Genomic DNA, 21007 nt, shown 5'->3' on the forward strand with positions numbered 1-21007 from the left:
CTAAAAATAAACACGTACCAGACCTATTAACAATTGAGGAAGAAAACGTAGAAAGAGTAAACCAGTATAAGTATTTGGGCTTTATGATTGATGACCAGTTGAAGGGAAGTGTTAATACAGATATGGTGTCAAGGAAATGTAACCAAAGATTACACTTTGTACGTATCTTGCATAACCTACATGTAGATAAAATGGTCATTAGCCTATTTTACAAAACAATTTTAGAATCAGTTATAAATTTTTCAATCACTGCCTGGTATGGAAAACTTACGTGCAAAGATAAAAAGAAGTTGGGAAGGATTGTTAAGAAAGCAAGAAAACTAGGTGCAGAGACCACATCATTGAATAAGCTGTATCAAAAAGGTACAGTGCAACAAGTAGACAGAATGATGAAAGATGTAACGCATCCGTTAAATAATTGTTACACGTATCTTAAATCTGGTAGAAGGCTAGCTCTGCCCAAGCTGCGCACTGACAGATACAAAAAGTCGTTTGTACCAAAAAGCATTCTGCTTTTCAATCATCTATCATCACTATAACTTCTAGCTTTAAGTTTCATGATAACTGTAGGTGATGGTTCATGATAGGGATGGTGACAAGCTGATATCGCATGTACACAATAGCAAAGTAACATTTTATATGAAATAACCTATGCAATATTTCTTGTTATATTTTAATGTTTTTTTTTTTTTTTTTTTTTACAACTACTAAGGAGCTCTAAAGCCAAAACGAATTTCATTTTGTATTACATTTTGTATAACAATTTGACGAATAAAGTATCTTATCTTATCATGCACCCCTGCCGCAAACTGCCATTCAGTGAGAACCAGTCACTTTCCTCTCGTCCTACTCATACACATGCCTTACATCCTTGATAAAAAAATTTCACTACTTCTAGCAACTTACCTCCCACACCATATACTCTTAATACCTTCCACAGAGCATCTCTATCAACTCTATCATATGCTTTCTCCAGATCCATAAATGCCAGATACAAATCCATTTGTTTTTCTAAGAATTTCTCACATTCTTCAGAGCAAACACCTGATCCACACATCCTCTACCACTTCTGAAACCACACTGCTCTTCATCAGTCTAACGCTTTGTACATGCCTTTACCCTCTCAATCAATACCCTCCCATATAATTTCCCAGGAATACTCAACAAACTTATACTTCTGTGTATGTATATATGTTAATGTTGATATGTATATGTATATGGCATATATGTGTGTGTATGTATATATGTATATCCCTGGGGATAGGGGAGAAAGAATACTTCCCACACATTCCTCAAGTGTTGTAGAAGGCGACTAAAGGGGACGGGAGCAGGGGGCTAGAAACCCTCCCCTCCTTGTGTTTTAACTTTCTAAAAAGGGAAACAGAACAAGGAGTCATACAGGAAGTGCCCATCGTCCTCGAAGGCTCAGCTTGGGGTGTCTCAATGTGTGTGCATATAACCAAGATGAGAAAAAAGGAGAGATAGGTAGTATGTTTGAGGAAAGGAACCTGGATGTTTTGGCTGTAAGTGAAATGAAGCTCAAGGGTAAAGGGGAAGAGTGGTTTGTAAAGTCAGGGGTTAGTGAGAGGACAAGAGCAAGGGAAGGAGTAGCACTACTCCTCAAACAGGAGTGGTGGGAGTATGTGATAGAGTGTAAGAAAGTAAACTGTATATTGATATGGGTAAAACCGAAAGTGGATGGAGAGAGATGGGTGATTATTGGTGCATATGCACCTGGGCATGAGAAGACAGATCATGAGAGGCAAGTGTTTTGGGAGCAGCTGAGTGAGTGTGTTAATAGTTTTGATGCAAGAGACCGAGTTATAGTGATGGGTGATTTAAATGCAAAGGTGAGTAATGTGGCAGTTGAGGGAATAATTGGTGTACATGGGGTGTTCAGTGTTGTAAATGGAAATGGTGAAGAGCTTGTAGATTTATGTGCTGAAAAAGGACTGTTGATTGGGAATACCTGGTTTAAAAAGAGAGATATACCTAAGTATACGAATGTAAGTAGGAGAGATGGCCAGAGAGCGTTATTGGATGATGTGTTAATTGATAGGCGTGTGAGAGAGGGACTTTTGGATGTTAAAATGCTGAGAGGTGCAACTGGAGGGATGTCTGATCATTATCTTGTGGAGGTGAAGCTGAAGATTTGTAGAGGTTTTCAGAAGAGAGGAGAGAATTTGGGGGTGAAAAGAGTGGTGAGAGTAAGTGAGCTTGGGAAGGAAACTTGTGTGAGGAAGTACGAGGAGAGACTGAGTACAGAATGGAAAAAGGTAAGAACAAAGGACATCAGAGAAGTGGGGGAGGAAAGGGATGTATTTAGGGAAGCAGTGATGGCTTGCGCAAAAGATGCTTGTGGCATGAGAAACACGAGAGGTTAGTGAGTTTTGGGAAGAAGTAAGAGTATTAGTGAAAGAGAAGAGAGAGGCATTTGGACGATTTTTGCAAGGAAATACTGCAAATGACTGGGAGATGTATAAAAGAAAGAGGCAGGAGGTCAAGAGAAAGGTGCAAGAGGTGAAAAAGAGGGCAAATGAGAGTTGGGGTGAAAGAGTAGCATTAAATTTCAGGGAAGATAAAAAGATGTTTTGGAAGGAGGTAAATAAAGTGCGTGACAAGAGAACAAATGAGAACATCAGTGAAGGGGGCTAAGGGTGATGTGAGAAGGAGATGGAGTGAGTATTTTGAAGGTTTGTTGAATGTTTTAGATGATAGAGTGGCAGAAATAGGGTGTTTTGGTTGAGGTGGTGTGCAAAGTGAGAGGGTTAGGGAGAATGATTTGGCAAACAGAGAAGAGGTAGTAAAAGCTTTGCGGAAGATGAAAGCCGGCAAGGCAGTGGGTTTGGATGGTATTGCAGTGGAATTCATCAAAAAAGGGGGTGACTGTGTTGTTGACTGGTTGGTAAGGATATTCATTGTATGTATCACTCATGGTGAGGTGCCTGAGGATTGGTAGAATGCATGCATAGAGCCATTATACAAAGAAAAAGGGGATAAGAGTGAGTGCTCAAATTACAGAGGTATAAGTTTGTTGAGTATTCCTGGTAAATTATATGAGAGGGTATTGATTGAGAGGGTGAAAGCATGTACAGAGCATCAGATTGGCGAAGAGCAGTGTGGTTTCAGAAATAGTAGAGGATGTGTGGATCACGAGTTTGCTTTGAAGAATGTATGTGAGAAATACTTAGAAAACCAAATGGATTTGTATATAGCACTTATGGATCTGAAGAAGGCATATGATAGAGTTGATAGAGATGCTCTGTGGAAGGTGTTAAGAATATATGTTGTGGGAGGCAAGTTGTTAGAGGCAGTGAAAAGTTTTTATCAAGGTAAAAGACATGTATATGAGTAGGAAGAGAGGAAAGTGATTGGTCGTCAGTGAATGTCGGTTTGCAGCAGGGGTGCATTCCTCACGTATCATAGAAGGCGACTAAAGGGGACGGAAGCGGGGGACTGGAAACCCTCCCCTCCTTGTATTTTAACTTTTTAAAAGGGGAAACACATGAAGGAGTCACGTGGGGAGTGCTCATCCTCCTCGAAGGTTCAGATTAGAGTCTCTAAATGTTTGTGGATATAACCAAGATGAGAAAAAAGGAGAGATAGGTAGTATGTTTGAGGAAAGGAACCTGGATGTTTTGGCTCTGAGTGAATCGAAGCTCAAGGGTAAAGGGGAAGAGTGGTTTGGGAATGTCTTGGGAGTAAAGTCAGGGGTTAGTGAGAGGACTAGAGCAAGGGAAGGAGTAGCAGTACTCCTCAAACAGGAGTGGTGGAAGTATGTGATAGTGTAAGAAAGTAAACTCTACATTGATATGGGTAAAACTGAAAGTGGATGGAGAGAGATTGGTGATTATTGGTGCATATGCACCTGGGCATGAGGAAAAGATCATGAGAGGCAAGTGTTTTGGGAGCAGCTGAGTGAGTGTGTTTGTGGTTTTGATGCACAAACCAGGTTATAGTGATGGGTGATTTGAATGCAAAGATGAATAATGTGGCAGTTGAGGGAATAATTGGTATACATGGGGTGTTCAGTGTTGTAAATGGAAATGGTGAAGAGCTTGTAGATTTATGTGCTGAAAAAGGACTGGTGATTGGGAATACCTGGTTTAAAAAGAGAGATATACATAAGTATATGTATGTAAGATGGAGAGATGGCCAGAGAGCATTATTGGATTACGTGTTAATTGATAGGTGCGCGAAAGAGAGACTTTTGGATGTTGAAATGTGCTGAGAGGTGCAACTGGAGGGATATCTGATCATTATCTTGTGGAGGCGAAGGTGAAGATTTATAGAGGTTTTCAGAGAAGAAAAGAGAATGTTGGGGTGAAAAGAGTGGTGAGAACAAGTGAGCTTGGGAAGGAGACTTGTGTGAGGAAGTACCAGGAAAGACTGAGTACAGAATGGAAAAAGGTAAGAACAAAGGACGTCAGAGGAGTGGGGGAGGAAAGGGATGTATTTAGGGAAGCAGTGATGACTTGCGCAAAAGATGCTTGTGGCATGAGAAACATGGGAGGTTAGTGAGTGGTGGGAAGAAGTAAGAGAATTAGTGAAAGAGAAGAGAGAGGCATTTGGATGATTTTTGCATGGAAATACTGCAAATGACTGGGAGATGTATAAAAGAAAGAGGCAGGAGGTCAAGAGAAAGGTGCAAGAGGTGAAAAAGAGGGCAAATGAGAGTTGGAGTGAAAGAGTAGCATTAAATTTATGGGAAAATGAAAAGATATTTTGGAAGGAGGTAAATAAAGTGCGTGACAAGAGAACAAATGAGAACATCAGTGAAGGGGGCTAAGGGTGATGTGAGAAGGAGATGGAGTGAGTATTTTGAAGGTTTGTTGAATGTTTTAGATGATAGAGTGGCAGAGAAAGGGTGTTTTGATCGAGGTGGTGTGCGAAGTGAGAGGGTTAGGGAGAATGATTTGGCAAACAGAGAAGAGGTAGTAAAAGCTTTGTGGAAGATGAAAGCTGGCAAGGCAGCAGGTTTGGATGGTATTGCAGTGGAATTCATTAAAAAAGGGGGTGACTGTGTTGTTGACTGGTTGGTAAGGATATTCATTGTATGTATCACTCATGGTGAGGTGCCTGAGGATTGGTAGAATGCATGCATAGAGCCATTATACAAAGAAAAAGGGGAAAAAGGTGAGTGCTCAAATTACAGAGGTATAAGATTGTTGAGTATTCCTGGTAAATTATATGAGAGGGTATTGATTGAAAGGGTGAAAGCATGTACAGAGCATCAGATTGGCGAAGAGCAGTGTGGTTTCAGAAATAGTAGAGGATGTGTGGATCACGATTTTGCTTTGAAGAATGTATGTGAGAAATACTTAGAAAACCAAATGGATTTGTATTTAGCACTTATGGATCTGGAGAAGGCATATGATAGAGTTGATAGAGATGCTCTGTGGAAGGTGTTAAGAATATATGTTGTGGGAGGCAAGTTGTTAGTGGCAGTGAAAAGTTTTTATCAAGGATGTAAGACATTTATATGAGTAGGAAGAAAGGAAAGTGATTGGTCGTCAGTGAATGTCGGTTTGCAGCAGGGGTGCATTCCTCACGTATCATAGAAGGCGACTAAAGGGGACGGAAGCGGGGGACTGGAAACCCTCCCCTCCTTGTATTTTAACTTTATAAAAGGGGAAACACATGAAGGAGTCACGTGGGGAGTGCTCATCCTCCTCGAAGGTTCAGATTAGGATCTCTAAATGTATGTGGATATAACCAAGATGAGAAAAAAGGAGAGATAGGTAGTATGTTTGAGGAAAGGAACCTGGATGTTTTGGCTCTGAGTGAAACGAAGCTCAAGGGTAAAGGGGAAGAGTGGTTTGGGAATGTCTTGGGAGTAAAGTCAGGGGTTAGTGAGAGGACTAGAGCAAGGGAAGGAGTAGCAGTACTCCTCAAACAGGAGTGGTGGAAGTATGTAATAGTGTAAGAAAGTAAACTCTACATTGATATGGGTAAAACTGAAAGTGGATGGAGAGAGATTGGTGATTATTGGTGCATATGCACCTGGGCATGAGAAGAAAGATCATGAGAGGCAAGTGTTTTGGGAGCAGCTGAGTGAGTGTGTTAGTGGTTTTGATGCACGCAACCGGGTTATAGTGATGGGTGATTTGAATGCAAAGGAGAATGATGTGGCAGTTGAGGGAATAATTGGGATACATGGGGTGTTCAGTGTTGTAAATGGAAATGGTGAAGAGCTTGTAGATTTATGTGCTGAAAAAGGACTGGTGATTGGGAATACCTGGTTTAAAAAGAGAGATATACATAAGTATACGTATGTAAGTAGGAGAGATGGCCAGAGAGCATTATTGGATTATGTGTTAATTGATAGGCATGCGAAAGAGAGACTTTTGGATGTTAAAATGTGCTGAGAGGTGCAACTGGAGGGATGTCTGATCATTATCTTGTGGAGGTAAAGGTGAAGATTTATAGAGGTTTTCAGAGAAGAATAGAGAATGTTGGGGTGAAAAGAGTGGTGAGAGCAAGTGAGCTTGGGAAGGAGACTTGTGTGAGGAAGTACCAGGAAAGACTGAGTACAGAATGGAAAAAGGTGAGAACAAAGGAGGTAAGGGGAGTGGTGGAGGAATGGGATGTATTTAGGGTAGCGGTGATGACTTGCGCAAAAGATGCTTGTGGTATGAGAAGCGTGGGAGGTGGGCAGATTAGAAAGGGTAGTGAGTGGTGGGATGAAGAAGTAAGAGTATTAGTGAAAGAGAAGAGAGAGGCATTTGGACAATTTTTTTAGGGAAATAATGCAAATGAGTGGGAGATGTATAAAAGAAAGAGACAGGAGGTCAAGAGAAAGGTGCAAGAGGTGAAAAAGAGGGCAAATGAGAGTTCGGGTGAGAGTATCATTAGATTTTAGGGAGAATAAAAAGATGTTTTGGAAGGAGGTAAATAAAGTGCGTAAGACAAGGGAACAAATGGGAACTTCAGTGAAGGGGGCTATTGGGTAGGTGATAACAAGTAGTGGTGATGTGAGGAGATGGAGTGAGTATTGTGAAGGTTTATTGAATGTGTTTGATGATAGAGTGGCAGATATAAGGTGATTTGGTCGAGGTGGTGTGCAAAGTGAGAGGGTTAGGGAAAATGATTTGGTAATCAGAGAAGAGGTAGTAAAAGTTTTTGGAAGATGAAAGCCGGCAAGGCAGCGGGTTTGGATGGTATTGCAGTGGAATTTATTACAAAAGGGGGTGACTGTATTGTTGACTGGTTGGTAAGGATATTTAATGTATGTATGGCTCATGGTGAGGTGCCTTAGGATTTCCGGAATGCTTGCATAGTGCCATTGTGCAAAGGCAAAGGGGATAAAAGTGAGTGCTCAAATTACAGAGGTACAAGTTTGTTGAGTATTCCTGTGAAATTATATGGGAGGGTATTGATTAAGAGGGTGAAGGCATGTACAGAGCATCAGATTGGGGAAGAACAATGTGGTTTCAGAAGTGGTAGAGGATGTGTGGATTATGTGTTTGCTTTGAAGAATGTATGTGAGGAATATTAAGAAAAGCAAATGGATTTGTATGTCGCATTTATGGATCTGGAGAAGGCATATGATAGAGTTGATAGAGATGCTCTGTGGTAGGTATTAAGAATATATGGTGTGGGAGGCAAGTTGTTAGAAGCAGAGAAAAGTTTTTATCGAGGATGTAAGTCATGTGTACGTGTAGGAAGAGAGGAAAGTGATAGGTTCTCAGTGACAGTTGATTTGCGGCAGGGGTGTGTGATGTCTCCATGGTTGTTTAATTTGTTTATGGATGGGGTTGTTAGGGAGGTGAATGCAAGAGTTTTGGAAAGAGGGTCAAGTATGCAGTTTGTTGTGGATGAAAGAGCTTGGGAAGTGAGTCAGTTGTTGTTCGTTGATGATACAGTGCTGGTGGCTGATTCATGTGAGAAACTGCAGAAACTGGTGCCTGAGTTTGGTAAAGTGTGTGAGAGAAGAAAGCTGAGAGTAAATGTGAATAAGAGCAAGGTTATTAGGTACAATAGGTTTGAGGGACAAGTCAAGTGGGAGGTAAGTTTGAATGGAGAAAAACTGGAGGAAGCGAAGTGTTTTAGATATCTGGGAGTGGATTTTGCAGCGGATGGAACCATGGAATCGGAAGTGAATCATAGGGTGGGGAGGTGGCAAAAGTTCTCGGAGCGTTGAAGAATGTGTGGAAGTCGAGAACATTATCATGGAAAGCAAAAATGGGTATGTTTGAAGGAATAGTGGTTCCAACAATGTTATATGGTTGCGACATGTGGGCTATGGATAGAGTTGTGCAGAGTAGGGTAGATGTGCTGGAAATGAGATGTTTGAGGACAGTATGTGGTGTGAGGTGGTTTCATTGAGTAAGTAATAATAGGGTAAGAGAGATATGTGGTAGTAAAAAGAATGTGGTTGAGAGAGCAGAAGAGGGTGTTTTGAAATGGTTTGGTCACATGTAGAGAATGAGTGAGGAAAGATTGACCAAGAGAATATATGTGTCAGAGGTGGAGGGAACAATGAGAAGTGGGAGACCAAATTGGAGGTGGAAAGATGGAGTGAAAAAGATTTTGAGTGAACGGTGCCTGAAGATGCAGGAGGTTGAAAGGCTTGCAAGGAATAGAGTGAATTAGAACGATGTCGTATACTGGGGTCGACGTGCTGTCAATGGATTGAACCAGGGCATTTGAAGCGTCTACGGTAAACCATGGAAAGTTCTGTGGAGCCTGGATGTGGAAAGGGAGCTATGGTTTTGGTGCATTAGTACATGTCAGCTTGAGACTGAGTTTGAATGAAATTGGCCTTTGTTGTCTTTTCCTAGCGCTACCTCATGCTCATAAGGGGGGAGGGAGTTGTTATTTCATGTGTGGTGGGGTGGCGATGGGAATGAATAAAGACAGACAGTATGAATTATGTACATGTGTATATATGTATATGTCTGTGTTTGTATATATATGTATACGTTGTGATGTATAGGTTTGTATATGTGCGTGTGTGGACGTATATGTATATACATGTGTATGTGGCGGGTTGGGCCATTCTTTCGTCTGTTTCCTTGTGCTATCTTGCTAACGCAAGAGAAAGCGACAAAGCAAAATGAATAATGGGGAAGAGCAGTGTGGTTACAGAAGTGGTAGAGGATGTGTAGACCAGGTGTTTGCTTTGAAGAATGTATGTGAGAAATACTTAGAAAAGCAAATGGATTTGTATGTAGCATTTATGGATCTGGAGAAGGCATATGATAGAGTTGATAGAGATGCTCTGTGGAAGGTATTAAGAATATACGGTGTGGGAGGCAAGGTGTTAGAAGCAGTGAAAAGTTTTTATCAAGGATGTAAGGCATGTGTACGTGTAGGAAGAGAGGAAAGTGATTGGTTCTCAGTGAATGTAGGTTTGCGGCAGGGGTGTTTGATGTCTCCTTGGTTGTTTAATTTGTTTATGGATGGGGTTGTTAGGGAGGTGAATGCAAGAGTTTTGGAAAGAGGGGCAAGTATGCAGTCTGTTGTGGATGAGAGAGCTTGGGAAGTGAGTAAATTGTTGTTCGCTGAGGATACAGCGCTGGTGGCTGATTCATGTGAGAAACTGCAGAAGCTGGTGACTGAGTTTGGTAAAGTGTGCAAAAGAAGAAACTTGAGAGCAAATGTGAATAAGAGCAAGGTTATTAGGTACAGTAGAGTTGAGGGTCAAGTCATTTGGGAGGTAAGTTTGAACGAATAAAAACTGGAGGAAGTGAAGTATTTTAGATATCTGGGAGTGGATTTGGCAGCGTATGGAACCATGGAAGCGGAAGTGAATCATTGGGTGGGGGAGGGGGTGAAAGTTCTGGGAGCGTTCAAGAATGTGTGGAAGTCGAGAACATTATCTTGGAAAGCAAAAATGGGTATGTTTGAAGGAATAGTGGTTCCAACAGTGTTGTATGGTTGCGAGGCATGGGCTATGGATAGAGTTGTGCGGAGGAGGGTGGATGTGCTGGAAATGATATGTTTGAGGACAGTATGTGGTGTGAGGTGGTTTGATCGAGCAAGTAATAATAGGGTAAGAGAGATGTGTGGTAATAAAAAGAGTATGGTTGAGAGAGCAGAAGAGGGTGTTTTGAAATGGTTTGGTCACATGCAGAGAATGAGTGAGGAAAGATTGACCAAGAGGATATATGTGTCTGAGGTGGAGGGAATGAGGAGAAGTGGGAGACCAAATTGGATGTGGAAAGATGGAGTGAAAAAGAATTTGAATGATCGGGGCCTGAAGATGCAGGAGGGTGAAAGGCGTGCAAGGAAGAGAGTAAATTGGAATGATATGGTATACCGGGGTCGACGTGCTGTCAATGGATTGAACCAGGGCATGTGAAGCGTGTGGGGTAAACCATGGAAAGTTCTGTGGGGCTTGGATGTGGAAAGGGAGCTGTGGTTTCGGTGCATTATTACATGACAGCTAGAGACTGAGTGTGAATGAATGGGGCCTTTATTGTCTTCCTAGAGCTACCCCGCACACATGAGGGGGGAGGGGGTTGTTATTTCATGTGTGGCGGGGTGGCGATGGGAATGAATAAAGGTAGACGGTATGAATTATGTACATATGTATATGTCTGTGTGTGTATATATATGTATACATTGAGATGTATAGGTATGTATATTTGCGTGTGTGGAGTTGTATGTATATACATGTGTATGTGGGTGGGTTGGGCCATTCTTTCGTCTATTTCCTTGTGCTACCTTGCTATCGCGGGAGACAGCGACAAAGTATAATTAAAAAAATAAATGAATAATATATATATATATATATATATATATATATATATATATATATATTTTTTTTTTTTTTTCTTTTTCATACTATTTGCCATTTCCCGCGATAGCGAGGTGCGTTAAGAACAGAGAACTGGGCCTTAGAGGGAATATATATATATATATTTATTTTTTTTTTTTATTATACTTTGTCGCTGTCTCCCGCGATATTATCCCTGGGGATAGGGGAGAAAGAATACTTCCCACGTATTCCCTGCGTGTCGTAGAAGGCGACTAAAAGGGGAGGGAGCGGGGGGCTGGAAATCCTCCCCTCTCACTTTCTTTTTTAATTTTCCAAAAGAGGGAACAGAGAAGGGGCCCAGGTGAGGATATTCCCTCAAGGGCCCAGTCCTCTGTTCTCAACGCTACCTCGCTAATGCGGGAAATGGCAAATAGTATGAAAGAAAAAGATATATATATATATATATATTTTTTTTTTTGTTTTTTGCTTTGTCGCTGTCTCCCGCGTTTGCGAGGTAGCGCAAGGAAACCGACGAAAGAAATGGCCCAACCCACCCCCATACACATGTATATACATACGTCCACACACGCAAATATACATACCTACACAGCTTTCCATGGTTTACCCCAGACGCTTCACATGCCCTGATTCAATCCACTGGCAGCACGTCAACCCCGGTATACCACATCTATCCAATTCACTCTATTCCTTGCCCTCCTTTTACCCTCCTGCATGTTCAGGCCCCGATCACACAAAATCTTTTTCACTCCATCTTTCCACCTCCAATTTGGTCTCCCACTTCTCCTCGTTCCCTCCACCTCCGACATATATATCCTCTTGGTCAATCTTTCCTCACTCATTCTCTCCATGTGCCCAAACCATTTCAAAACACCCTCTTCTGCTCTCTCAACCACGCTCTTTTTATTTCCACATATCTCTCTTACCCTTACGTTACTTACTCGATCAAACCACCTCACACCACACATTGTCCTTAAACATCTCATTTCCAGCACATCCATCCTCCTGCGCACAACTCTATCCATAGCCCACGCGTCGCAACCATACAATATTGTTGGAACCACTATTCCTTCAAACATACCCATTTTTGCTTTCCGAGATAATGTTCTCGACTTCCACACATTCTTCAAGGCTCCCAGAATTTTCACCCCCTCCCCCACCCTATGATCCACTTCCGCTTCCATGGTTCCATCCGCTGCCAGATCCACTCCCAGATATCTAAAACACTTTACTTCCTCCAGTTTTTCTCCATTCAAACTTATCTCCCAATTGACTTGACCCTCAACCCTACTGTACCTAATAACCTTGCTCTTATTCACATTTACTCTTAACTTTCTTCTTTCACACACTTTACCAAACTCAGTCACCAGCTTCTGCAGTTTCTCACATGAATCAGCCACCAGTGCTGTATCATCAGCGAACAACAACTGACTCACTTCCCAAGCTCTCTCATCCACAACAGACTTCATACTTGCCCCTCTTTCCAAAACTCTTGCATTCACCTCCCTAACAACCCCATCCATAAACAAATTAAACAACCGTGGAGACATCACACACCCCTGCCGCAAACCTACATTCACTGAGAACCAATCACTTTCCTCTCTTCCTACACGTACACATGCCTTACATCCTCGATAAAAACTTTTCACTGCTTCTAACACCTTGTCTCCCACACCATATATTCTTAATACCTTCCACAGAGCATCTCTATCAACTCTATCATATGCCTTCTCCAGATCTATAAATGCTACATACAAATCCATTTGCTTTTCTAAGTATTTCTCACATACATTCTTCAAAGCAAACACCTGATCCACACATCCTCTACCACTTCTGAAACCACACTGCTCTTCCCCAATCAGATGCTCTGTACATGCCTTCACCCTCTCAATCAATACCCTCCCATATAATTTACCAGGAATACTCAACAAACTTATCCCTGGGGATAGGGGTGAAAGAATACTTCCCACGCATTCCTCGCGTGTCGTAGAAGGCGACTAGAGGGGACGGGAGCGGGGGGCCAGAAATCCTCCCCTCCTTGTATTTTTTTTAACTTTCTAAAATGGGAAACAGAAGAAGGAGTCACGCGGGGAGTGCTCATCCTCCTCGAAGGCTCAGACTGGGGTGTCTAAATGTGTGTGGATGTAACCAAGATGTGAAAAAAGGAGAGATAGGTAGTATGTTTGAGGAAAGGAACCTGGATGTTTTGGCTCTGAGTGAAACGAAGCTCAAGGGTAAAGGGGAAGAGTGGTTTGGGAATGTTTTGGGAGTAAAGTCTGGGGTTAGTGAGAGGACAAGAGCAAGGGAAGGAGTAGCAGTACTCCTGAAACAGGAGTTGTGGGAGTATGTGATAGAGTGTAAGAAAGTAAATTCTCGATTAATATGGGTAAAACTGAAAGTTGATGGAGAGAGATGGGTGATTATTGGTGCATATGCACCTGGGCATGAGAAGAAAGATCATGAGAGGCAAGTGTTTTGGGAGCAGCTGAGTGAGTGTGTTAGTGGTTTTGATGCACGCGACCGGGTTATAGTGATGGGTGATTTGAATGCAAAGGTGAGTAATGTGGCAGTTGAGGGAATAATTGGTATACATGGGATGTTCAGTGTTGTAAATGGAAATGGTGAAGAGCTTGTAGATTTATGTGCTGAAAAAGGACTGGTGATTGGGAATACCTGGTTTAAAAAGAGAGATATACATAAGTATACGTATGTAAGTAGGAGAGATGGCCAGAGAGCGTTATTGGATGACGTGTTAATTGATAGGCGCGCAAAAAAGAGACTTTTGGATGTTAATGTGCTGAGAGGAGCAACTGAAGGGATGTCTGATCATTATCTTGATGAGGCAAAGGTGAAGATTTGTAGGGGTTTTCAGAAAAGAAGAGAGAATGTTGGGGTGAAGAGAGTGGTGAGAGTAAGTGAGCTTGGGAAGGAAACTTGTGTGAGGAAGTACGAGGAGAGACTGAGTACAGAATGGAAAAAGGTGAGAACAAAGGAGGTAAGGGGAGTGGGGGAGGAATGGGATGTATTTAGGGAATCAGTGATGGAGTGCGCAAAAGATGCTTGTGGCATGAGACGCGTAGGAGGTGGGTTGATTAGAAAGGGTAGTGAGTGGTGGGATGAAGAAGTAATATTATTAGTGAAAGAGAAGAGAGAGGCATTTGGACGATTTTTGCAGGGAAAAAATGCAATTGAGTGGGAGATGTATAAAAGAAAGAGGCAGGAGGTCAAGAGAAAGATGCAAGAGGTGAAAAAGAGGGCAAATGAGAGTTTGGGTGAGAGAGTATCATTAAATTTTAGGGAGAATAAAAAGATGTTTTGGAAGGAGGTAAATAAAGTGCATAAGACAAGGGAGCAAATAGGAACTTCAGTGAAGGGTGCTAATGGGGAGGTGATAACAAGTAGTGGTGATGTGAGAAGGAGATGGAGTGAGTATTTTGAAGGTTTGTTGAATGTGTTTGATGATTGAGTGGCAGATATAGGGTGTTTTGGTCGAGGTGGTGTGCAAAGTGAGAGGGTTAGGGAAAATGATTTGGTAAACAGAGAAGAGGTAGTAAAAGCTTTGGGAAGATGAAAGCCGGCAAGGCAGCAGGTTTGGATGATATTGCAGTGGAATCTATTACAAAAGGGGGTGACTGTATTGTTGACTAGTTGGTAAGGTTATTTAATGTATGTATTAAATCGTGGTGAGGTGCCTGAGGATTGGCGGAATGCTTGCATAGTGCCATTGTGCAGAGGCAAAGGGGATAAGAGTGAGTGCTCAAATTACATAGGTATAAGTTTGTTGAGAGCTTGGGAAGTGAGTCAGTTGTTGTTCGCTGATGATACAGCGCTGGTGGCGGATTCATGTGAGAAACTGCAGAAGCTGGTGACGGAGTTTGGTAAAGTGTGTGGAAGAAGAAAGTTAAGAGTAAATGTCAATAAGAGCAAGGTTATTAGGTACAGTAGGGTTGAGGGTCAAGTCAATTGGGAGGTGAGTTTGAATGGTGAGAGGCTGGAGGAAGTGAAGTGTTTTAGATATCTGGGAGTGGATCTGTCAGCGGATGGAACCATGGAAGCGGAAGTGGATCATAGGGTGGGGGAGGGGGCGAAAATTTTGGGAGCCTTGAAAAATGTGTGGAAGTTGAGAACATTATCCCGGAAAGCAAAAATGGGTATGTTTGAAGGAATAGTGGTTCCAACAATGTTGTATGGTTGCGAGGCGTGGGCTATGGATAGAGTTGTGCGCAGGAGGATGGATGTGCTGGAAATGAGATGTTTGAGGACAATGTGTGGTGTGAGGTGGTTTGATCGAGTAAGTAACGTAAGGGTAAGAGGGATGTGTGGAAATAAAAAGAGCGTGGTTGAGAGAGCAGAAGAGGGTGTTTTGAAGTGGTTTGGGCACATGGAGAGAATGAGTGAGGAAAGATTGACCAAGAGGATATATATGTCGGAGGTGGAGGGAACGAGGAGAAGAGGGAGACCAAATTGGAGGTGGAAAGATGGAGTGAAAAGGATTTTGTGTGATCGGGGCCTGAACATGCAGGAGGGTGAAAGGAGGGCAAGGAATAGAGTGAATTGGAGCGATGTGGTATACAGGGGTTGACGTGCTGTCAGTGGATTGAATCAAGGCATGTGAAGCGTCTGGGGTAAACCATGGAAAGCTGTGTAGGTATGTATATTCCGTGTGTGGACGTGTGTATATACATGTGTATGGGGGGGGGTTGGGCCATTTCTTTCGTCTGTTTCCTTGCGCTACCTCGCAAACGCGGGAGACAGCGACAAAGTATAAAAAAAAAAAAAAAAAAAAAAAGTTTGTTGAGTATTCCTGGTAAATTATATGGGAGGGTATTGACTGAGAGGGTGAAGGCATGTACAGAGCATCAGATTGGGGAGGAGCAGTGTGGTTTCAGAAGTGGTAGAGGATGTGTGGATCAGGTGTTTGCTTTGAAGAATGTATGTGAGAAATACTTAGAAAAGCAAATGGATTTGTATGTAGCATCTATGGATCTGAAGAAGGCATATGATAAGAGTTGATAGAGATGCTCTGTTGAAGGTGTTAAGAATATATGGTGTGGGAGGCAAGGTGTTAGAAGCTGTGAAAAGTTTTTATCGAGGATGCAAGGCATGTGTACGTGTAGGAAGAGAGGAAAGCGATTGGTTCTCAGTGAATGTAGGTTTGCGGCTAGGGTGTGTGATGTCTCCATGGTTGTTTAATTTGTTTATGGATGGGGTTGTTAGGGAGGTGAATGCAAGAGTTTTGGAAAGAGGGGCAAGCATGAAGTCTGTTGTGGATGAGAGAGCTTGGGAAGTGAGTCAGATGTTGTTCGCTGATGATATAGTGCTGGTGGCTGATTCATGTGAGAAACTGCAGAAGCTGGTGACTGAGTTTGGTAAAGTGTGTGAAAGAAGAAAGTTAAGAGTAAATGTGAATAAGATCAAGGTTATTAGGTACAGTAGGGTTGAGGTTCAAGTCAATTGGGAGGTAAGTTTGAATGGAGAAAAACTGGAAGAAGTAAAGTGTTTTAGATATGTGGGAGTGTATCTGGCAGCGGATGAAACCATGGAAGCGGAAGTGAATCATAGGGTGGGGGAGGGGGCGAAAATTCTGGGAGCCTTGAAGAATGTTTGGAAGTCGAGAACATTATCTCGGAAAGCAAAAATGGGTATGTTTGAAGAAATAGTGGTTCCAACAATGTTTTTTGGCTGCGAGGCATGGGCTATGGATAGAGTTGTGTGCAGGAGGGTGGATGTGCTGGAAATAAGATGTTTGAGGACATTATGTGGTGTGAGGTGGTTTGATCGAGTAAATAATGTAAGGGTAAGAAAGATGTGTGGAAATAAAAAGAGTGTGGTTGAGAGAGCAGAAGAGGGTGTTTTGAAATGGTATGGTCACATGGAGAGAATGAGTTAGGAAAGTTTGATCAGGAGGATATATGTGTCGGAGGTGGAGGGAACGAGGAGAAGTGGGAGACCAAATTGGATGTGGAAAGATGGAGTGAAAAAGATTTTGAGTGATCGGGGCCTGAACATGCAGGAGGGTGAAAGGCGTGCAAGGAATAGAGTGAATTGGAACGATGTGGTATACCGGGGTCGACGTGCTGTCAATGGATTGAACCAGTGCATGTGAAGCGTCTGGGGTAAACCATGGAAAGTTCTGTGGGGCCTGGATGTGGAATGGGAGCTGTGGTTTCGGTGCATTATTACATGACAGCTAGAGACTGAGTGTGAACGAATGGGGCCTTTGTTGTCTTTTCCTAGCGCTACCTCACACACGAGTGGGGAGGGGGTTGTTTTTTCATGTGTGGCAAGGTGGCGATGGGAATAAATAAAGGCAGACAGTATGAATTATGTACATGTATATATATGTATATGTCTGTGTGTTTATTTATTTGTGTACATTGAGATGTATAGGTATGTATATTTGCGTGCGTGGATATGTATGTATATACATGTGCATGTGGGTGGGTTGGGTCATTCTTTTGTCTGTTTCCTTGTGCTACCTCGATAACGCGGGAGACAGCGACAAAGCAAAATAAATAAATAAATGAATAAATATTATTTATTATAATTGCTGTTTCCTGCATCAGTGAGGTAGTGCCAGGAAACAGATGAAGAATGGCCCATCCACTCATATGCACATATATATACATAAACACCCACATATGCACATATACATACATATACATATCAACATATGCATACATATTCCATTTGTTCCGTACACATACGCAGGCATTACATACATACATGTACATACTCATATTTGTTTGCCTTCATCCATTCCTGTCACTACCCTGCCCCACAGAAAAACAGCATCACTATCCCCTGCTTCAGCGTGGTAGCACCAGGAAAACCGACAAAGAGGGCCACATTCATTCACACTCATTCTCTGGCTGTCATGTGTAATGCATTGAAACCACAGCTTCCTATTCACATCCATGCCCCACAGACCTTTCCATGGTTTACCCCAGATGTTTCACATGCCCCCATTCAGTCCGATGACAATACGTCAACCTTGGTATACCACATCTTTCCAATTCACTCAATTCCTTGCACGCCTGTCACTCTCCAGTATGTTCAGGCCCTGATCACTCAAAATCATTTTCACTCCATCCTTCCACCTCTAGTTGATATCCTGCTGACACATATATCCTCCTTATCAGTCTTTCCTCAGTCATTCTCTCCATATGTTCAAACTATTTCAATGCACCGTCCTCTGCTCTCTCAGCCACAGTCTTTTTATTTCCACATATCTCTCTTACTTTTTCATTACTTACTCGATCAAACCACCTCACACCACATATTGTCCTCAAACATTTCATTTCCAAAACATCCACCCTCCTCCATACAACCCTATCTATAGCCCATGCCTTGCAGCCATATATTATTGTTGAGACTACTATTCCTTCAAACATACCCATTTTTTCTCCAAGATAACGGTCCTCTCCCTCCACACGTTCTTCATCGCTCCCAGAACCTTTGACCCCTCCCCCACCCTGTGACTCACTTCCACTTCCATGGTTCCATTTGCTACTAAGTCCACTCTCAGATATGTGAATTACTTCACTTCCTCCAATTTTTTTCCATTTAAACTTACATCCCAATTAACTTGTCCCTTAACCCTTCTAAACCTAACAACCTTGCTCCTATTCACATTTACTTTCAACTTTCTACTTTCACACACATTTCCAAACTCAGTCACCAGCTTCTACAGTTTCTCACTCAAATCAGCCACGAGAGCTGTATCATCGGCAAACAACAGCTGACTCACTTCCAAGTCTCTCACATCCCCAAAAGACTGCATACTTGCCCCTCTCCAAAACTCTTGCATTTACCACCCTAAACACCCCAACCATAAACAAATTAAACAACCATGGAGACATCTCATACCCCTGCTGCAGACTGACCTTCACTGGGAACCAATCACTCTCCCCTCTTCCTACTCATAACACATGCCTTACAACCTTGATAAAGATTTTTCGCTGCTTCTAGCAGCTTACCTTCCACAGAGCATCTCTATCAACCCTATCATATGCATTCACCAGATCCATAAATGCTACATACAAATCCATCTGTTTTTCTAAGTATTTCTCACACACATTCTTGAAAGTAAACACATGATCCACACATCCTCTACCACTTCTGAAGCCACACTGCTCTTCCCCAATCTGATGCTCTGTACTTGCCTTCACCCTCTCAATCAATATCATCCCATACAATTTCCCAGGAATACTCAACATACTTATGCCTCTGTAGTTTAAACACTCACCTTTATCCCCTTTTCTTTTGTACAATGGCACTATGCTTGCATTCCACCAATCCTCAGGCACTTCATCATGATCCATACATACAGTGAATATCCTTACCAACCAGTCAACAACACCACCCTCTTTCTTGATAAATTCTACTGCAACACCATCCAATCCCACTGCTTTGCTGGATTTCATCTTCCACAAAGCTTTCACTCTTCTCTCTTAACCAAACCATTTTCCCTGATCCCTCACATTTTGCACACCACCCTGACCAAAACACCCTACATCTGCCACTCTATCATGAAATGCTTTGAACAAACCTTCAGAACACTCACTCTGTCTCCTCACGTCATCAGTACCTGTTATTACTTCCCCCCCTTTCCCCCTTCACCAGTGTTCCCATTTGTTCTCCTGTCATGCACACATTATTTACCTCCTTCCAAAACATCTTTTTATTCTCCCTAAAGTTTAATGATACTCTCTCACCCCAACTCTCATTTGCCCTCTTTTTCAACCCTTGCGCCTTCCTCTTGACCTTCAGCCACTTTCTTTTTTACATCTCCCAGTCATTTACACTCCTTCGTTGTAAGTTTCATCCAAATGCCTGTCTTTTCTCTTTCACTAACAACTTTACTTCTTCATCCCACCTCTCACTACCCTTTCTAATTTGCCCACCTCCCACCTTTCTCATGCCACATTTACCACTGCTTCCCTAAATACATTCCATTCCTCACTCACTCCCCTCACGCCATATGCACTCACTTTTTGCCTTTCTACACTCAATATCTCCTGATACTTCCTCACACAAGTGTCCTTTCCAAGGTCACTTTCTCTCAACACTCTCTTCTCTCCAACATTCTCTCTTCTTTTTTGAAAACTTCTTCAAATCTTCATCTTTGCCTCCACAAGATTGTGATCAGACATCCCTCCAGCTGCCCCTCTCAGCACATCAACATCCAAAAGTATCTCTTTTACACGTCTGTCAATTAACATGTAATCCAATAATGCCCTTTGACCACCTCTCCTACTCATATTTCTATGCTTATGTATATATCTGTTTTTTATCCCTGGGGCTAGGGGAGAAAGAATACTTCCCACATTCCCTGCATGTCATAAAAGAGGAGGGAGCAGGGGGCTGGAAATCCCCCCCTCCAGTTTTTACTTTTCCAAAAGAAGGAACAGAGAAGGAGGCCAAATGAGGATTTTCCTGCTTAGACTCAGCCTTCTGTTCTTAACACTACCTCACTAATGTGGGAAATGGTGAATATATATATGAAAAAAACATCTTTTTAAACCAGGTATTCCCAATCACCAATCTTTTTTCAGCACACAAATCCACAAGCTCTTCTTCATTTCCATTCACAACACTGAACACCCCATGTACACCAATTATACCCTCAACTGCCACATTACCACCTTTGCATATAAATCTGGAAGATATCTTCCACTCTGGCCTTTCTCTGAGTGGGCCTTTCCTTGGGGTAAATTAACAAAAGAGGTCTTTGGCTTTCCTCAAACTCTAGTTGCCTATCTAATTCCATTATATCTTTGTTTGTATTTATTTTTTTCATCAAGCTTTTCTATTCTTTTTCTGCTTATCGCTGACTTTTCATTTGCCAGTTTTCTTTTATTCGTAGACTGTTTTGTATCTCGTAGCATCTATTTTACAAAAGTATTTTCTGTAAGTTGGATTATTTCTTTATTTCACACCAGGTGGTGCAGTATTTACTTTCTTGTTTTTTAAGATTTTAAGAATATCACTTGAATTAGTATTTATCATCAGCTCATTAACCTCATTCTTCTGTTTCACCATGATTTAGCAGTACACAACTGTCCATCCATCTTGACTTAATTTCATATCTTAGATTACTTTTCCCTAATGCTTCAATATTCTTTTCTTTCAGAGAATGCATAATCAGATGCTTTTCTTCACTTGGGAAAGTGCAACCTTCAGCTGTCAGTGACCATATATTGCCAAAACTCATAGTGGAAATGAAACAAGGTAAAGATGTTTACACTACATTTTCATCATACATCTTATCTTACCAAACAG

At 42.0% G+C, this 21007-nt stretch overlaps 1 protein-coding gene across 1 annotated transcript in view; it reads left to right on the forward strand.

Moving 5' to 3' along the window:
• Mms19 (MMS19 nucleotide excision repair protein) overlaps nucleotides 1-21007 on the forward strand; it is a 561976-nt gene that overhangs the window by 307018 nt on the left and 233951 nt on the right. The window contains 1 exon segment of the mRNA XM_071662204.1: nucleotides 20859-20956. Within this exon segment, the coding sequence (XP_071518305.1) occupies nucleotides 20859-20956 (98 nt within the window).

The sequence above is a fragment of the Panulirus ornatus genome, chromosome 5, assembly GCF_036320965.1.
Source record: "Panulirus ornatus isolate Po-2019 chromosome 5, ASM3632096v1, whole genome shotgun sequence".
Classification (NCBI taxonomy): domain Eukaryota; kingdom Metazoa; phylum Arthropoda; class Malacostraca; order Decapoda; family Palinuridae; genus Panulirus; species Panulirus ornatus.